Here is a 20,638-nt window from a genome sequence, read left to right as displayed (position 1 = left end):
AGCTCCCTGACATTGGTCTTGACAATGATTTTTTGTATTTAACACCAAAAGCAAAGGCAACAAAAGCAAAAACAAATGCGACTACATCAAATTAAAAAGTTTCTGCACAGCAAAGGAAACCATCAACGAAGTGAAAAAGCAACCTACTGAGTAAGAGAAAATATTTCCAAATGATGTATCTGATAAGGGGTTAATAATATCCAAAATATATAAAAAACTCATGCAACTTGGTATCAAAAAAACCCAAACAACCCATCTGTATATCTTCTTTGGAAAAATGCCTATTTAGGTCTTCTGTCCCATCTTTTGATTGGGTTTTTTTTTTTTTTTGGATATTGAGCTGTATGAGCTGTTTGTATATTCTGGAAATTAATCCCTTGTGGGTCGCATCTTTTGCAAATATTTTCTCCCATTTTGTAGGTTGTCTTTTTATTTTGCTTATGATTTCCTTTGCTGTGCAAAAGCTTTTAGGTTTAATTAGGTCCCATTTGTTTATTTTTGCTTTTATTTCCATTACTCTAAGAGAGGGATCCAAAAAATATTGCTGCAATTTATGTCAGAGTGTTCTGCCTGTATTTTCCTCTACGAGTTTAATAGTATCTGGTCTTATATTTAGGTCTTTAATCCACTCTACGTTTATTTTTGTATATGGTGTTAGAGAATGCTCTAATTTCATTCTTTTCCATGTAGCTGTCCGGTTTTCCCAGCACCACTTCCTGAAGATACTGTCTTTTCTCCATTGTGTATTCTTTTCCTCTGTGTTGCCTTCAGTCTCTTTCATCAGTCTTATAGTTTTCAGAGTACAAGTCTTTTGCTTTCTTAGGTAGGTTTATTCCTAGGTATTTTATCCTTTTTGATGTGATGAAGACATACAGATGACGAAAAAGCACATGAAAAGATGCTCAACATCACTAATTATCAGAGAAATGCAAATCAAAACTACAATGAGGTGTCACCTGACACCAGTCAGAATGGCCATCATCAAAAAATCTACAAACAATAAATGATGAAGAAGGGTGTGGAGAAAAGGGAACCCTCCTACACTGTTGGTGGAAATGTAAATTTGGTACAGCTATCATGGTGAACAGCATGGAGTTTCCTTAAAAAACTAAAAAATAAAGTTACCATATGATCCAGCAATCTCACTCTTGGGCATATATACAGAAATGATGAAAACTCTTAATTTGAAAAGATACATGCACCCTAATGGTCACAGCAGCACTATTTACAATAGCCAAGACATGGAAGTGACCACAATGCACATCAGCAGATGAATGTCTAAAGATGCGGTATGTGTATGCAATGGAATATTACTCGAAATAAAAAGAATGAAATAAGTCTACCTGCAGCAACATGGATGGATCTAGAGATTATCGTACTAAATGAAGTAAGTCAGAAAGAGAAAGACAAATACCATATGATGTCACTTATATATGGAATCTAAAAAAAAAAAAGATACAAATGAACTTATTTACAAAACAGAAAAAGACTCACAGACATAGAAAACATATTTATGGTTACCAAAGGGGAAAGGGGATGGGAGAGGAATAAATTAGGAGTCTGGGATTAGCAGATACAAACTACTACATATAAAATAGGTAAATAACAAGGACCTACTGTAAAGCACAGGGAATTATATTCAATATCTTGTAATAGAATCTGAAAAGGAATACATACATACATATATATGTGTCATTCTGTAGACTCACACTGCCCACAGGCCATTAAGGCCCAGACCATATGAACTTCCCAAACTCTGGTATGTCTCTACCAAGTTCCTCTGGTGAACACGTCTTCCATTCTGACACCTTCCTTTCCTTCCACCCCACAGACAACCTTCACTAGAGGAACCCAGGCATTGCTGGTGGCCCTCCTTCAGTAATTCAGTAACAAACCTTCCTGTTCCTTAAAGTGGACTTATAACCAACACCACTCCTTAGAAAATCAGAAAATAAATCATCATTTTTGAGTAGGAAGCAATCTCAGAAATTATCTAGCTCCACGGTACAGTTAGGAAAAATCTGAGACACCTTCCAAGGTTTCAGGACTGATGAGGACAGAACTAAGATTAAATCCCAGGATTATGTCACTCCCATTCCTTGGTCCCACAAGTTATGTTCATGAAAACCACATGAGTTGCTCACAGAGCTGAAACTTACACATTATAATGAAGATCTCACCTTGAGTCCCTTATGAGCAAGGGCTCGTCGATAGCATGCTTTCACATTCCTGTTATCTATCTGAAGAGCCTGATCACAGTCCTGCTTTGCCTCTTCAAACTGGCACAGCTTCAAGTAACAGAGAGCTCTGGTATAATGCAATGGAACTGGGTGTTATGAAAGGTAAAGACAACATTATCTATACATTTGGACAGCTAACAGGAATCAGAAATAGCTAAGGAAGTCTGTTTCTATACCACAGCTGCTGCAACTGAAACTTAACATTTTCCTCCAATTATGGCGTTTTCTTGCAATACATGTTAATTATGGCCCTGGGACACAATGACTATCAAAATACAGTACCGGCCCTCAAGGAGGCTGCAGTCGAAGGAAGAGGCAGACAGTTAAAATCAGCAAACACAAAATCTGTACTAGATGCTCTGGGAACATAGAGCTAAGACTCTCATCAGATCCAGTGGAGTTGAAGCGAGGGGAGGAGTAGTCAAGGAAGACTTCCCAGAAGAAGTGACATTTAAGTTGATGTCCAGAGTATGACATGAGAATTATCCAGTATGAAGGCACTGGGCTGAGAGTTAAGATGCAGGGAAGGGAGAGTAGAGGCCACAGGTACAGCATGTCAAGTACTACAGTGAGAGTGAACACGGTGTTCTGGACAGACTAAGGAAAGAGCCCTATGGCTGGCATGTGGGGATGAGGCTGGGAGAGTGGGAGGCCGCAACATGAAGGGCCTTGTAAATAATGGCAAGGAGGTTGAGCTTTATCCAGAACTTAATGTCAGTCCAGTGATGGGCTTTTAAACAGCCTGACATGTTCACCAGGTCTTAGAAAGATCACTCCAGCTGCAACTTAGAGAATGATAGGGAACAAGACTGCACAGGGACACCCTGGAGGGCACTGCAGACATCTGGGGACAGTCGGTGATGGCTCAGAGCAGGGACTGGCGGTGAGGGTGGAGGGAGGAATTTGGAAGGTAGGACACCTGAGCTGCTGACAGACTGGGAGAGCGAGGCGGCGGTCAGGCACAATGACTGGCCATGAGTGCAAAAGGGCAGGGCTCAGGTCCACATCAGAGACGGAGACTTGGGAGACAACTGGAAGGCGGTGACCAGAGCTGGGGAGAGGATGAAATGGGCCAGAGAGCACTAGAGCAAAAAAGGGATTTACACCTTTAGAACCCCGAGAATCCCAGAAAAAGAAAAGCCTCACAAAGGGGGAAGGGGAGAGCCCAGCAAGCGAGCTGTCTGCACGGCAGCCAAGAGAGAGGGGGTCTCCAGGGAACACTGAGGGGCCACGGAGGCCCAAGACCGCACAGGCCGAGCAGGAGCGGGACAGAGAGATACCTGCCGTATTTAGCGACAAAAGTTTGGGCAAAAAGTTGTCAAGAGAGGAAAACACGTACAAAAACAAAGCAGTGGGGGGCTAAGTTTTAAAAAATGCATCTGAAATAACTAGGAAAACCCGCCCCTACTCTTTAGGAACCATACCTTATTCTTTGTTGTCACCCCAGACTCTATCTACTCCCTAAAAATCCCCAAATCACTGTATTCTAGGAAACTATCTTTTCCACCATAATGTGGTAAAGGTGGCACCTGAGCAGCATTCTAGAACAGTCTGCACACTGAAAGATGCCAGTCCCTTCCCTTAGCGCTTCAAGAGAAAGGGGCACTTACGACACCAGTTTGAAGGGTAAGTTTCCTGCTCTGGCCACGGCACGGAGGGCGAAGTGAGGCCCGCTCCCCGGGCAGCGACGGCAGCGCAGGAACCTTAGTGCAGACCATGTCAGGCCTCCCAGGCCACACCACCACGCTTTCCACCTCTCTGGAAATCCTATGGCCCTACCTCTTTAAAGAAAAGCACTCGCTTTGCTATATATATATATACACGAACAGAACAACCTGCCATATAAATTCTCAGAAACATGAAGAAAGACTCTCGCAATCAATCCATCTATATTTTTAAATCAAAAGTCTTCACATAAGAAATACATAAAGTTACACAGAACTTGCCTGTTAGTGTAAATGGCACATTCCTTGTTGTTAATCTTTAAGCATTCACTGTATTTACTAAGGGCATCTTTATAGTTTTTGTCCTTTACATACTGATTTCCTTCTTCTTTAAGGGTTTTAAACATTTTTTCATCTATGGGACACACAGAAGAAAGAGGAAATTCTCACATAAGCATCTCTACAAATCTTAAATGTACTGTAAATTAACTTGACTATACACTGTACAGAGATAAAGCTGAAATGCAACATAAAACTGTACACAAATTAAAAAGATAAACTGATTATAAATAAAAGTGATTATACATTATGACACTATTTTTTTCAAATTAGAAAATAAAATATGAGTGATTCTCTCATCTTATCCATGTTGGTATGCCTTTGTTTCTCTGCTTGAGATACAAGTAGCTAGAGTGTTTGCTTGAGTAACTATTTCATGAAAAATGAACACACAAACCCATTAAACCCTGCAGCAGACATCTGTCCAGCACTCCAGGTTTCCTTGGAAAATCACACCACCTCCACTCTCTACTCCTGCAGCTTAGGTAAAGCAAATCCCACCGGAGCCCTCCCTTTGGGGGTAATCTTTGTTTTACTAATCAACACATTATATCCCCTTGGTCACAATGATCCAACTGGTCACAGATGGACCTGTGAGAACCAATGAGCTACAATAAGATTTTTGTGGCAGCTTCTGATAAGGTAATTCTTACTCTCCCCCGTGGAACAGGAGTGTAAAAGGAGGAGCTATTTTGCATTCCTGCAGTACAAGGGGAGAATCTGAGAATGGGGCCAGCAGAGCAAGAGAGAGGCCAAGATGGAGAACTAAAGACTAACCTCTGAGTCCTGAATCCAGCCATCCCTGCAGCTACTCTTGTGGACTGTGTTACAAGAGGCACGATAAACAACCTTTTTTGCTTAGGCCATGAAGGGTTGGGTTTTCTAATATCTGAAGTCAGAGTCCCAACTATTACTAGTACCTCTTATCTCACAGTGATCATGGCTGACCCCTGCTCAGGTTCCACTTTCTTCTTCCTCGGGGGACCTCGATATTCATTCGGCTATCCCTCCTCTCCTGTTCAGGCCATGTATTCAAGGCAAGCTGATCCCACTGACCAGGAAAACTCAGGCCTAAGCCAATCAGGCAGAGCATTCCTTCATCACAGGGACTGGCACATGACCCATTAGAATAAGTACCAGTGGAATTCGAGCCAGAAGAATAACACAGGCTAAACAAGCTAGGTCTTTGGAACAACTGATTTCTTCATCCTTAAATTAAGGCCACCAAAAGCAACGGCGTCTTTCTCCCTTTGAACACTGACAGGTACAGACATGATAAAACTGCTATGGTTCTACTGTCTCCGGCCAGAGCCTGAGCCTTGATTTTAGAGTCTGCCTGGGCCCTTTCAGTTACTTGAGCCAAAACCATTCCTTTAAGTCAACAGATTTTTCTCTTAATTGCAACCAAAGTTTTCTAACACACACAAAGTATTAAAATTAGAAGCTCTAAAGCCATGAAATAACTTTACTGTATGAGTAATTTGATATAAAATAAAAATCCATAAACTTAAAATACACCTTTAAATTCTGCTTCAATCTAAAAATCTTGATAGACACACTGAATTTAAAGTATAAAGTTGGAATGTGTACAATCCTCTTATTTGTCCCTTTGCACAAATGGCATGAAATACTGGTTTTTCATCCTTTATTTCAAATCACAGAGCATTTCTGCCTAATGTTTCACGTTTCAAAAGATCTCACTGTGGTGCCAAATGACACTTCCCAAGAATTCTTGTGTATATATTAGCTCTAAGACAGAATATTACAGAGGAGTTTTTTTCCCTCTAATTTGCTGAAAAACTTTCTTCAAGCTTTTCTCCCCACATTGTTTTTAAGTCTTGGGTATCCAGTCTCACTAATGATTGGTACACAAATATGAACAAAAAAGAGCTGATTCTACTTGTACTTATGACCTACTATCATTTATCTATGGGATGGTTAGTATATGCACCTCATTAATAATGAATAGCTACCCTTTATTGAGCAAATACTTTGAGCCAGGCCCCATTAATAATGCACTTGAGAGACTACAGACCTCCACCTAAAATCCCCAAGAGAAGTTCCCTGCGCCTTCTTTCTAGACAATGAAAAGGGTGAGGGTCTAACACTAGCCATTGGGACATCATGGCTCAGGAGACTCCGGGACTCTGCAAGATGAAGCTGACCCCAGCCACAAGTGGGGCTTCTAAGCAGGCAGCAGAAATGGGGCCTCAGCTGACTCCAACAGAAAGCAAGAGTGAAGCCACATCTATTAAACACTCCGCACAAAGTACTAAAGCAAGCACTGTGGGATGCAGGTGTGGATGTGGACCACCACGGTACAGGGCAGGAGGTGCTGCTAGACATGTGTTGTAGGTCTTTGTTTTATTATTTCATCAATCTCATTACACTGGCTCTGCCACATACGTGGTGTGTAAGAACTATGCGCTACTTCTTTTTCTTATTATTAACAATGCTAACTTAACCTTTACTAAGAGGCTACTATAAGCTTACATAGTCAGCACACGCACTAAGTATTTTATATGCATACCTCCATTTGTTCCTGAGAATAACACCATGAGACAGTTACTCGTATTTCCCCATTTCCCCCTTCTCACATACACTTAAGACACTGGAGGTGTGAAGCAACTTCTTAAGACTGTAGTTAGGAAGAGGGAGGACAGGGTTTTAACTTAAACCCAGGTCTGATGACTGAGTTCATACCCTTGTCCTTCTGCTTTACCGTGAAAACAGACACACGGCTCACGATAACCTTCAGCTTCCCCTACCTGTGGCACCGGGCTGCTGATGGCTGCAGGAGTCTCCCACTTGCTCTGGGGCCGCCTCTGCTGCAGGTCGCCAAGCTCGCAACTGTGCGGAAGTGGGCACAGCGGGAATGGGTGACAGCTTCTCCCGCCAGCTCGGTCCATCCAGAGCCATTAAAATTCTTGTGATTCTAAAAAGAAAATGAGTTTCCTGTTGATCATGCAATTTGCTTTTTGTATTACTGACGGTCATATCAAGAGTAAAATTTATAAATGCTATGCATGTGTGTACTTCCCTGTAGAAAACACATAATCTTGAACTATCTGCTGTCCACTTAAACTTTTAAAAGAACTTTTAAAAGCTGCACCAAACTATGTAACTTTCGATCCTTTTTATATCAAAAGGAAAAATTAAGACACTTCTAACTGTTTAAACAATTTTTTAATGTATATGCAATAAAATTTTAATTTTTAAAAAAGTGAAATATAAATATATAAAATTTAGGAAGCCTAGAAGAAATAACACAGTCCCACATAACATTGAATATAATTACTAAATTGATAACGTATTACTCTTGAGAATAATCAGAAGTAGTTTAGAATTTTATGCCCAAACTATATACTAAAGACAGGTGCACACTGGCTGCTGAAAGTGATGAGTTGCCGTTGCATGAAATATTGCTTTTTTCTTAAAACATTTACATGTGGTTAAGTTTCCTTTACCTTGTATTTTTTTATCTCTAAATTATCCACTTATACCTCCCCCCCCAAAAAATTATCCGCTCATTCTGTTTTCATATGCATAAGATGGAAGAATAGGACACCGGTGTCTACGACGACGATCCTTGTATTAATGCCATTTGCTAACATATAAAATTCAGATGAACATTCCTATCACTTTCTCATCATTCTGGACATCCAAAATATCATACTTACATTTTAAAACAAAATTGAATTATGTCTTTGGGATACATCTGGTTTTAAAAAGGTGCTCCCCAAGACTGAGAGTTTACTGGTTATTTATAGAATGCATTCAAATTAGTTAACTCAGTAGTTCTTTTAGTGTATAAAAATTTTATCCTTACATAGAGGCAAATATAATACACATACTTTCCCTACAGTTCTTAAACTGAAATTTCAATATTGCTCTTTGGTTATGATAACCAAATCTCATATATTTTAGTGTAAAAAAATAAATTTGAAAAATAATGTATAACCACCCACAACTGCAGAAGAAAAAGCAGCTTTAGAAAAAGAATTTTCAAGCAAAACCTGTATTACCAGCAGAGAAGAAGGAAGAAGCAGCTGAAAAGAGATCATGTGTTGCCAGGGAGTAAATAAGTATATGCGGGGAAATGTAACATAAGATTCCTGGAGAGGAAGAGAGGAATATGGTTAATGGAAGACACAAACAAAATAAGCACAGATGTTTAAATTAAAAAAAAAAAGCTATCATTACTTAGAAAAGCAAGCATAAATATGGGGATTCATGAAAAAGAATAGAGAAATTTTTAAATGGATATTATATAGAAAATATATATACAGACAAAGCCTCATCTTCTCATAAAACATTTTTTTTTAATTGAATGGTTCTTGCCACTCCTGGGCATATATCTGGAAGACAAAACTCTAATTCGAAAAGATACATGCATCCCAATGTTCATAGAAACACTATTTATAAAAGCCAAGATATGGAAGCAACCTAAGTGTCCATCAACAAATGAACTGATAAAGAAGATACACACACACATATACACACACACACACACACACACACACACACACACACACACACACACACACTGGAGTATTACTTGGCCATAAAAAAGAATGAAATAATTCCATTTGCAGCAATATGGACAGACCTATAGATTATCATACTAAGTGAAGTAAGTCAGAGAAAGACAAATATCATATGGTATCACTTACATGTGGAATCTAAAATATGATGCAAATGAACTTATTTACAAAACAGAAGCAGATGTACAGACAAAGAAAACAAACTTACAGTTACCAAACGAGAAAGCAGGGTGGGGAAGAAGGATAAATTGGGAGTTTGGAATTAGCAGATACGAACTACTATATACAGAATAGAAAAACAATAAGGTCCCATTGTGTGGCACAGGGAACTGTATTCAATGACTTGTAATCTACAATGTAAAAGAATAAATATATATGATGTATAACTGAATCCCTATACTGTACCTCAGAAACTAACACAACGTTGTAAATCAACTTTACTTCAATTTAAAAACAACCAAGAAAAACCCCCCAAAACAGATTCACAGACATAGAAAACAAATTTATGGTTATCAAAGGGGAAAGGCAAGGAGGGATAACTTAGGAGTTTGGTATTAACAGATACACACTACTACATATAAAACAGATAAACAACAAGGACCTGCTGTATAGCACAGGGAACTATATTCAGTATCTTGTAATAATCTGTAATGGAAAAGAATCTGAAAACGAAGGTATATACAGATATATGTACATGTATATGTGTAACTGAGTCACTCTGCTGTACACCTGAAACTAACACATTGTAAATCAACCATACTTCAATTAAAAAAATTAAAAATTAAGAAAATAAAATAATAAATGGGTCATAAAAGTCAACTGGTATAAAAGAAACTCCTTGAGTACATATAAAAATTATAATACACTCCTGAAAAAGCCAAACAGAATTACCATATGACCCAGCAATTCCACTCCTACATATACAACAAAGGGAACTGAAAGCAGGTATGCAAATAAGACCTTGCACATGAATATTCATAGCAGCACCATTCGCAACAGCCACATGGTGTAAACAACCCAAATATCCATCATCGGATGAATGGATAAACACAATGTGATATACCCATACAATGGAATGTTATGCAGTCATAAAAAGAAAGGATGTCGTCACACATGACACACCATGGACCAACCTTGAAAACATTGTTAAGTGAAATAAGCCAGACACAAAAGAACATATTGTATGATTCTATTTATATGAACACTATCCAGAATAGGTCAATCCATAGAGACAAGAGGGCAGACTGGTGGTTGCCAGGGGCTGGGGAAGGAGAGAATGGGGAGGGACTGCTTAGTGGGGACAGAGTTTCCCTTTGGGAATTCCCTTTGGGAATAGATGGAGGTGGTAGTAGCATAACACTGTGAATGTACTAAAGGCCACTGAATTGTATACACTTTAAAATGGTTGATTGAGTTGTCACGTGAATTTTATTTCTTTTTTTAAGTGTAACATAGAAAGTTCAGAAATGTGAGTGATCACTGTCTCTATGAGCCAGATTTCCTTAAAATACCTCTTCAACAGGGCCCTCGTCTCTGCTGGGCACTTCAGGTGTCTTCCTGCTCTGTTTCACGGGAACCCCTAACTCTGTGAGACAGTCCTAGTTTCCCCAGCTACCTGGGAGACTCCCAGACTGAGGATGGGCAAGGTAAGGGCAGAAGCCCGCAGCGCAGAGTCAGCCCTGCCCTCTCTGTTGGGGAATGCATTCATTCCACACTCTTTACTGAGGAGACCCCTGTGCAAGGGTCCACAGCTACAAAGATGATAAAGTCCAATCCTAGTGGAATGGGAGGAAAAGAACTTCACAAAAAGAGAGGGGCAAGGAGTTTACCAACATCATGGAAGCTGGGCACAGCGTTGCACAGGCACCGAGGAGGGGACTCTGAAAGGTGCGTGAGCTGGGGAGACGGGTGGATCAGGGAAGGTTCTCACCTAAAGGGCAAGAAGGAATGAGCCAGACGAAAAGCGGGAAGGCACGCACGCCTGACTGTGCAGGATGGAGGCCAAGGAGGCCGGGAACGCCCAAGCTGCCATCCGGTCCCGCTCTAGATCTGACAGCCAGGATCTATCCCTTTCTTCCACTTAGCCTGGGACCAGACAGGATCCCTGTGACCACAGAGTGGAGGTGCCCGAGATGGCTGTCCACTCGCCACCCAGATCTTTCCAGCCGTTTCCTCCAAAGTGCAGTGACACTGTGTGGGGAGGATAAGGCAGGATTTTAAAAAATGAATTACTTGAAACATGCCACCTCATATTCTACAGCATTGTTCCAGGTCTCCTCGTGGTCTCTCAGGGCCCTTCACAGACCACGCCTGCGCGGTCTCTCCAACAGCTGTAGCCACACGGACAGAGTGGGGCTGGCCGTTCTGTGGTCCCCCGACCTCATGAACAAATGTTCACACTTGAGGATACTCTGTCTTACGCTGAGTTTTTTCCCCAGCTATGTTCTGCTTTGCTCAAAGACAGAGACTACGTCAGTTTCTTCTTTTTTTTGTCTTTTTGTGGGGAGTGGGGCAATGCGCACTAGACCAACACAGGGCACAGTGTAACACACAGGAACTTGGAAGCAATTATACTTTGGACAAATGGAATCAGAAAACAGTATACATAACTAGAACTGTTATCCAAGTAGTCACTTTTCAAGTTTCACCTGAAAGCAACTTATGGAAGTCTGGAAATTCTTACCTGCCCATTCTCACTCAGGGAATCAATAGGTCACAACATAAATTAGACCCAAATTCTTTGCTATTTCACCATTTTAAGTTAATACTCATCCTAGATGGGTGTCTATTTAAAGGACATATAACACAAATAGCTAGCAGACTCATGAAGACATCCACTCTCCTGAGGAGAAACAAGATGTGTTTCCACTGACAGGTGTGGTGCCAATGAACACCTGCAAATTCTGCCAGAAAAGATTCAACATGGCAGTTTTCACTACATTTTTGGATCTTGTCCTATAATTAGTACTGATTTATGACATCACTGAAACCATCTTTCTAACCCCACAGATATTTACAAATATCAAAATCAAATTCTGTGCATTTTTGAGCAGCACAAAAGAGCTACATCCTGTGTTATTAAAAATAAATATATATATAGAATATCCACTGGACAGTAATAAATGGACCAGGAAACAAACATAAAGGTATTAGAGGACAACTCAAAATGTGTCATGTGATAGAAAGATAAGCTAGAGAGAGCGTGCGCCAGTGAGAGAAGACAATCATTCATGTAAGGCCAGTGATGGAGAACATGTCTACACTTTGACATCACTCTCGACGGAGAGGAAGAAAATCAAATCTCATTCAACTATGAAACAACTAGACCTCAGGCAGCTGCCTCGGGTTAGGTTACCTGTTAATACTGTCATTTGCTATCTGGATCCCGCAGTCTATCTGCAACACTGTTTTGTAATCCACGTAAGCTTTCTGATATTGCTCTAAAGTTTCATAGGCCATTGCTCGTCGAAGAAGAGGCTTGACTGAGAACGGATGAAGTTCCAGAGCCCTAAAGGAGACAGAAATATTACATGTCATTTGTTTTGAAAATTACTAACAGTACTGGACCCTCACATACATACACATCTGATATTTCACCTTGGGGACTTGGCAACACACCAGAAAGGCAAACCCAGAGTAGCAGAGCAATCAAATCTGTGGTTACTTCCTTTTATTTATTTATTTATTTATTTCAATATTTTCTTTTTTTTTTAATTTACATACATTTTTAATGGAGATACTAGGGATCGAACCCAGGACCTCATGCATACTAAGCATGGGCTCTATTACTGAGCTACAACCTCCCTCCTACTTCCTTTCTTTTAAACCAGGACCAAAGCCCTTTGGCATTTACTCTTTCCCCCAGTGAGACCGAGCTCCCTGGCAGCAGGCAGTGCCCTCCCTCTCCCCCCTCCCCTATGCGCTAACAGATCAGCCCCCTATGGCAGCAGGCACAGAGCAGACTTTCAACACGTTCTTGTTATTGACAGATTAAAAGGAAAACTTTGACTTGAACCAAGGTATTTAATAAGGTACCTTAGCACAGACCCACAAAAACCTGTATGACCTTTTGAAAATCAGCTGTCTAAAACTTAATATAGTTGATTATGATTTACTTGTTGCCCGAGGGCTTCAAAAACAGACCAAAGGGAATCAAGGAGGTAAGTATACAATGATTTCTTGTAAGTCATGAATTTTCATCTTGTACTTTTTAGTCTATGAAGTGTCACCAGTATCACTGGAGATGTATTTCAAGGTTATGTTCCTTGGTTTTGTTTGAAGTAACTGCTTAAAGCTACCTCACTACTTAAGGCACTTCATTATATTCTGAAATAAAGCATATAATCCAAAGACTGTATTTATGAATGAAAACTATTGTACTCTTAAGAAAATCAACTGAAACTGTAAAGAAGTGCTCTGTGCAGAGATTCTTTGAAGAGCCTACTTTCTCTATAAACCGCCGAAGCGAATCTGCACCAGACTGTCCACACTGGGGGCAGAGGTTTGCTCTTCCACTAATTCTTATGCACGAGCAGTTCACGTATCAGACACCCAACCTGCTTCAGGAAATGCATGAGGAAGGGCTGCTTTGCTTCTTCCCAATAGCCCTAAGATCTGCCATCTATCCTGTCTCCCGTGACCTGGCAAGGGTGCTGCACCCACAGAATATCTGCCAGTGTGAGTCACTGCGGACGCCCTCACCTAGGGTCACAATGAGCCTGCACGTTAACATTAATGTGTTCATTTGCAGGTGAGGAGATGCAGAGACACATGGAGCCATCTGCTCATGTGCCTTTTGAATTTAAGCTTCGGGGAAGCAAGGGCATCGCCTGTCCTGATCACCAGTATATTCCCAGTGCCTAAATCATTCCCGGGCCACGAGAGGCACTCAGTATACACCTCCTGAACGAACGTTCAGGGCCTACACTCTTTTGACCACAAACACATACAAAAGCACCACAAATAAAGGAATTCAGAGGCATCTGCCACTCAGACTCCTTCATAATTCTCTCCACTGTACAGATACTCAACTGCACACATGGGGTGTTCCTGGGCTCTGTACCATGCAAGTTGTTCTAGCAACATCATTAAATCTAATTAGCCTCAAGCCTTTGAAAAATAACCAATTTTGCTCTGCCTCGGTGTTAGGATTGTGGGTGATTTGAATGATCTCCTTTGTGCTATGTTGGGTTTTAATTTTTTTTTCTGTAATAGGTATGTGTTACTTTTGTAGCCAGTAGAAGTTATTTAAAAAATCAACTAAAAACACTCAAACACTAGAAAACAGGTTTCCGGATATCAGGATCTATCACCGGTACCACTGCCTTAAATCAACCTTAGTTTAATGCTTAAGGGAATATTAATTACACAGTGATTACAAATATAGGTTACAGATACATGACTACCCTCATTTTACCAAAGACTTCCTTCCAGTGCCCAAACTGCTATTTCTCCATGCAAGATGGATGTGAGGTAGGCATGGAATCTAAAATCGAATGAGACAATGCATCTAATCCATTTAATTTTTAGCACTCCCCAGCCTAGTAAATGGAAGGTTTTTTCTTTTTAACCACAATCCTGAAAGTAACAGTTTTGTTATATTTTGTTTCATATATTAATCTTATATTATACGTGCTTATAAATGAGAATTCCACTCAGGAAAAAAAGCACAGTCATTTATAAAAACCAACACAGAGAACTTTTCAACCAGAGTTTATGAAAGCTTAACTATTCAAGTTAACACAGTGAAGACTCTGAAGTCTTCTACATTCAAGTTCATCAGAGAGCAGCAAAAGAGGAGCAAAAGCAGAGAAGCACTTGGCAACACTGATTTGTCTTCAGTCTGTCAAAATACCTTCCGTGGAAAGTTGGTGAAGGATTTTTGGTGATAACCCGAAAAAGTTCTCTGACAGATGGGAACAATGCAGTTTTTTTTTCAGCTGGTAAACAACTATGAGAATGAAAAAGTAATTTGTAGAATAACAGTTTAAACTTTCCTTAGGTGTCAAAACCCTGTTCCATGTTTCACCAGGAGGCCTAAACTGGGAACCAGGAGCCACTGATGGAGGAAAGGGCAGAGCTCGCAGACCCTCAGCTCCTTGGACAACTCCTCACTCTCCAAGGGCCCTGGGAAGCAGCTCAGGGAACGTGCTTCCGAGCAGGCCCCACAAGTGCACACACTTAAAATCAAATCCTTTTCCCCCTAAATACATAAAAAGTTGTTTTCATTGGTAAATCTATGAAAGCTATTTCATAGGTTCCCCCTCCCCCTTGTTTTAAATTTTGCCCCAGGGAGTTTTTCCTTTTCACTGTCTGAATCCTGCTACCACTAGCCTTGTAATAAGGGCTCATGGAATACAAAACCACTCCCTAAAAAGCAAAGGTAATTTAATAAAAAACTGAAAAATAGGCTTCTTTAAAATGCAGGCAGTCTTCTCAAGGTTTCTGCTAATGACTGATTCCTAGTTTATACAGATATAAACACATCCATATTTCAGCATGTTCACAAAAGCAAATCATGGTTTCTCTGGCATCAAAGAGGAGTTTGAGAATCACTGCTTTGGAGTAGAATCACCCCATGCCCCTATGCTGAGACTCACAGGCCAGATATCAGAAAAAACATCTAAGTAGGTCGGGCTCTAGAAAGGTCAGTAGTGACCAGCAGAGCCAGATTCCTTGGCCTAGAACACAGCCCTTAACTAAGGACACCTTACCTACACCATCACCCACTTCCCTGCCTTCCCTGTAAGCAATCTTCTGCTCTCCTCCAGGACAAACCTCCATTCCAGCCTCCCTAGACAGTCTCATTTGTAACTTCCTCCTGGGTCTACACTAAAACACAACAAATTTTAGCAGGAAAATGTCTGCCACCTTAAACGATCTCAAATAGGGACAAAGTCACTCCACTGTTTTGCAGTAGCCCTTCCTGAAGGGGTCCCAATTTTCAACTAAAGAGTCCTGAGCTCGCTCACTGAAGGGAGACCTAAGACAAGCCTGAGGGGTAATGTATTAGCAACAGACACTTGAGCTGAAAGGTGTTTCTCTGCAAATCACAACGTGCCTGATAATCTGCAAGTTCATGTGGTCTTGTTGTTAGTTATGGGCAGTGGTAAATGTTTAACAACTGGCTCTCCTAGGAAAAAGGCCCAGGTTTGTGGCGTCTGCGTATTTTCATGGTATTAGTACTCCAACCACGTCAGATTTCAATTAGCACCTTGACTTCCACCAACTCACAAAATCCTAAAACTGTAACAATTAGCTAGTGTGAGCTAGCAAAACGGTAGACGGGGTCTAGAGTCTGACTAAAGTGACTACAAATATTATTTATTTTAAATCTGAACATGCAAAATTGGCAAAAAATGCAAGTGGCTCAAGGCCTTCTTTTTAAAACTGCAGGCACAGTTTAAACTAGCAAGTTTTTACCCCTATCAATAAATGAATAGTATCAATGGGAGAAAAAATTGTTCACCTTCTAATCAAGGTGTCCACACATGTTACTGTCCAAACTAGGTCTTCTGAAAGTGAAAGGGGGTGTTATTAATAATTATACCCAGACTACAGGAGTAAGCCAGGACGGTGAAGGTCAAACCAGGACATGTGACTTCTGATTTTCTTAGATGCACTAATAGTAGCTTCTTCCCAAAGGGCTCCTGAAGCAGGCTTATTACTTAATGGTAAAAGAAGCCAAAACTTTTTATTCATATGAATATACTCATCCATCTGAGCATGTAACCTGTTGAGTACCATGGGTGACTACTGTGCTGGGCAGATGCAACACTGCGTAAAACATGACTCCTGACCTCACGGAGCTTAAAATCCAACGCAGCGGATGACACAAGTACCTACAGGTGTAACAGTGACAGTGCAGGAGCTACAGTCGTGTAGATCACCAGGGAGCCTGAGATGACCAGGAAGGCAGAGACGAGGGGCAGCTGAGCGAGGACTTCAGAAGCAAAAACGTGCAGAGGGCATTATATAGTGGACCAAATGGGAGTAGAAAGCTTGTCTGGGGGGCAATATGGTGAAAGAGGAGCTTATAATTATCTGGAAGACCATACTAAGCCACTGAATGCTCCCTGAAACAGTCCGCACAAAATAACGTTTCAGGAAAAGTTACTCTGATGTCACAGTGGGTTGGAGGAAGCAGAGAGACTAGTTAGAAGTCCTGTAGAGTGAGAAGTACCCTAGTACTAGTTAGAAGTACTCTAACTAGCCTCTCAGGGATTGATGTGAAAAAGATGTGATTGATTGATGTGAAAAGAGCATGAACTCAGGTGGTAGCAGGGGAAATAAAGAAAGTTTGCACAATTTTTTGTAACTGTCTTCATACATGTGAAAGAATTTATGACCTTTATGTGTTTATCAATTCACATCCCTTAAATGTCTAAAAGAAAAAATCAGACTCTAATGCAGAAAACTTTAGAACAAATTAAATATTGTATTAATTACATCGAAATGATAATCTCGTGACAAACCTGAAACCAGGCAGTTTACCTGTTACAATCTTGAATGCAGCCACTGCAGTTTCCGTCTTTTATGTAACACGCTGCTCTGTTAGAATATAAGATACTTAGATCCTCTGCATTTCCACTTCCTAAAATCACATTTAATTAAACACAGTTAAAATCCGTTAGCAAAATCACCGGAATTATAAGACGACAGAGGCCTGCAGCGGCACCGCGGTCCTACACGCGGCTGGTAACGCAGCTCCGAGCCGCCGCCTGGGCCCGCAATGGTCACAGAGGCCAAGCCCGTAGGGGCAGCTGCGAACGCGCCTCGCCCGGGCACATGCTGCGCGTTCCAAGATGCTGCTCGGGGAGGTCAAGTCGCACCCGCCCTGCCCGCGGTCACCAGGAAGGAACGTACAGAGGCGAGCGCCTGTCATTCGGGAGGTGGCCTGCGCCGGTCCCGCGGTGGCCCCTTTAGGTTCCGCGAGCCTCATCTCGAGGGCCTGGGACCCCGTGGGCGCAGCCCACTCACCTGCAGGCTCCAGCTGCGCGATCGCCGCCGAGTACTTGAGGGCCGCCTCGGCGAACTGCCCGGTTTTGAAGAGCTCATTGCCCTGGCTCTTCAGGCCGGCGGGGCCCACCGGGGCGGCGGGGGCGGGCGGCGGCGCTCCGGGCCCGGGGAGCGCGGGGGACGCGGGGTCCCCGGCGCCCCGCACGCTGCCCGCCGTCGCCGGGGCCCGAGGTCCGCCCCGCTTGTCCGCACTAGCCCCCGGCGCCCGGCCCCGCCGCGGCGCGCCCTTCTCCGGCCGCTTGCCGCCCTGGCTCTTGCCGGTCAGCTTCTTCTGGATGTTGCCCATGGCGCTCGGCTCGGCGGCGCGCACGGCTCCCGCCGGCTCCGCGGCCTCTGCGGGAAGTGGATGCGGGAAGTGAGTGTTTGCATCATCGGGAGCAACTACCGCGGAGGCCGCGGGGGAGCCGGCGAGGGGCGGGTTCGCGAGGTCAGCCGGGCGGAGCGGGCCCGCCCCTTGGGCGGAACCCCGAGGTTCCCGCGCCGCCAGGGGCGCGTCCTCCCGGAAGGTTGACCGCCGAGGCCGCGCTCCGAGGCCCCGCGCCTTCCCCAGCTACGGACGGAAGCCAAATCCGGACTTAACTCTTCAGACGCTGAAAGAGCTTGGAACGTGAAAACCGGCATTTCAAAATCACTCCCTTCGTCAAAGCATACGTGTCGAAGGAGCTCTTTAAATACGTACTTTTCTTCGATTTACAATTTATGAATGAATGAAGGAAGTTACTAACACTTGAATACAATCCTGATACCCAAAGTTAGGAAATGCAAATCAAAACTATAAGCAGTTACCACTTTATACCCCCTTTCTTTATGTTAAAGGACTGGGAGTAAAAGATAATTTGAGGGAAAAAAAAGTCCATGTGATTTTTTAAGCCATTGAAAAGTCAATTTAGCAAAGAACTCACATAAAACAGGCACGTAATTTTTAGTTTAAAGTGAACCTTAAAAAGACAGGAAATTTTCCATTACAACGCCTTATTCAAATTAAAAAATTCCTTTGATCTTGATTGAAAGATTTCAGGTATTATCAGCTTTGGTAATTGATCATTGAATTGATTTGCTAGGGGGTAGGTGTGCAGCAGAAGTCTGAATATTTTCTATGAATAATTTCTTCGGCTATTTTCGTTTTAGAACTTCTATGATTAGGTATTGTTTACATGAATTGACTTTAAAGTATGTAAATGACGTATAAATATTTCATTGATGGGTGTCAGTATTTAAAACAAAGCAATTTATCTTTTCAAAGCACTGAATACAGACTTTTCAGCTTTCTCTTGTAACAAATTCTAATCTGATTTTTAAAACCACATAATCATAACTGACACTGAAAAAGAACTTGACAAAATCCATCACCCTTTCATGATAAAAACACTAAGAAAATTAGGAACAGAAGTAAAATTTCTCAACATTGTAAAGTAGATTTAAGAAAAACGCAAAACTAGCATCATACTCAATAGTGAAATCCTGAAAGCTTTTCCCTGAAGCAAAGGGACAAGAGAAAGATGCTGTTTTCACTGAATTGCTCTGAATTGTACTGGAAGGTGTAGCCTGATCAATTAGGCAAGAAAAAGTAATTAAAGGAATCCATATTATAAAGGGAAAAGTAAAACTATCTCTATTTGTAGATGACATGATTATATAAAGATAGATTCCTTGGGATTATATATTTACAAAATTTGTTTATATATGAATTAACATACATTCCCAAAGAATACACACACACTCTACTGCTAGAGCTAATAAGCAAATAGAGCAAAATTTCAGGTTACAAGATCAACATAGAAAAATGAGTTGTTTCTATACACTAGCATTGAACAATTCTAAAAGCAAACTACAGAAACAATTCCATTTACAATAGCCTCCAAAGGAATACAATATTTAGGAACAGATGTAATAAGGTGGTGAAAGACTTATACACTGAAAGCAAACACTGGGTAAAGAAATTAAATAAATGGAAAGATATCTCTTGATCATGGATAAGAAGAATTAACGTTATCAAAATATCAGTACTATACAAAGCAATCTACAGATTCAGCATAATCTCTATCAATGATAAACTCCACAACCTTTTTGGCAGAAATGGAAAGGTTGATCCTCAAATTCATATGGAATTGCAAGGGGCCTACAATCACCAAAACAATCTGGAAAAAGAACAAAATCAAAGGACTTACACTTCTAATTTCAAAACTTACTGAAAGCTACAGCAATCAAAACAGTGTGGTACTGGATAAGGGCAGACATATAGATGAACGAAACAGAGTCCAGAAATAAACCTATACATCTACAGCCAACTGATTTTTTTGGGGGGGTTAAAATATGTTTTAATTTTTACCAAATGCAAATCAATGTAAGAGTACAATGAAACTTCTAAAAACCACACACGGACCATGTCAGTCAGGTTTCTTTCTTAAATTGACGTATCATTGACTTACAATATTATATAAGTTTCCCATGTACAACATAGTGATTCACAATTTTTAAAGGTTATAATCCATTTATAGTTCCTATAAAATATTGGCTAAATTCCTTGTGTTGTGCAATATATCCTTGTAGCTTATCTATTTTATACATAATAGTTTGTACCCTAGGTCTCCTACTCCTACCCTGCACCTCTCCCCTTTCCTCTCACCACTGAGAGGTAAAACCATAAAACTCTTAGAAGAAAACATAGGGGTAAATCTACATGACCCTGGATTTGACAATGGATTTTTATATACGATGCATGGCATAAGCAATAAAAGAAAAAGCAGATAAATTAGACTTCATTAAAATTAAAAACTTTTAATCTATAATGAAAAAGAATATGGAAAAAATATGTATATAGATGTATAACTGA

General features: G+C 41.1%; 1 protein-coding gene across 4 annotated transcripts in view; it reads right to left on the bottom strand.

Moving 5' to 3' along the window:
• SPAG1 (sperm associated antigen 1) overlaps positions 1-20,638 on the bottom strand; it is a 76,856-nt gene that overhangs the window by 8,087 nt on the left and 48,131 nt on the right. For all 4 annotated transcript variants that reach the window (XM_072949538.1, XM_072949539.1, XM_072949541.1 and 1 more), the window contains 6 exons: positions 17,767-18,138; positions 17,281-17,380; positions 12,143-12,295; positions 7,012-7,178; positions 4,187-4,319; positions 2,181-2,307 (listed from right to left, as the gene is read on the bottom strand). In XM_072949538.1, the coding sequence (XP_072805639.1) occupies positions 2,181-2,307; positions 4,187-4,319; positions 7,012-7,178; positions 12,143-12,295; positions 17,281-17,380; positions 17,767-18,138 (1,052 nt within the window). The remainder of the gene's footprint in view (positions 1-2,180; positions 2,308-4,186; positions 4,320-7,011; positions 7,179-12,142; positions 12,296-17,280; positions 17,381-17,766; positions 18,139-20,638) is intronic.

Source organism: Vicugna pacos, chromosome 25 (genome assembly GCF_048564905.1).
Source record: "Vicugna pacos chromosome 25, VicPac4, whole genome shotgun sequence".
Lineage (NCBI taxonomy): Eukaryota > Metazoa > Chordata > Mammalia > Artiodactyla > Camelidae > Vicugna > Vicugna pacos.
The sequence above is the reverse complement of the archived record's forward strand: the minus strand, read 5'-3'. Positions and strand labels throughout refer to the sequence as shown.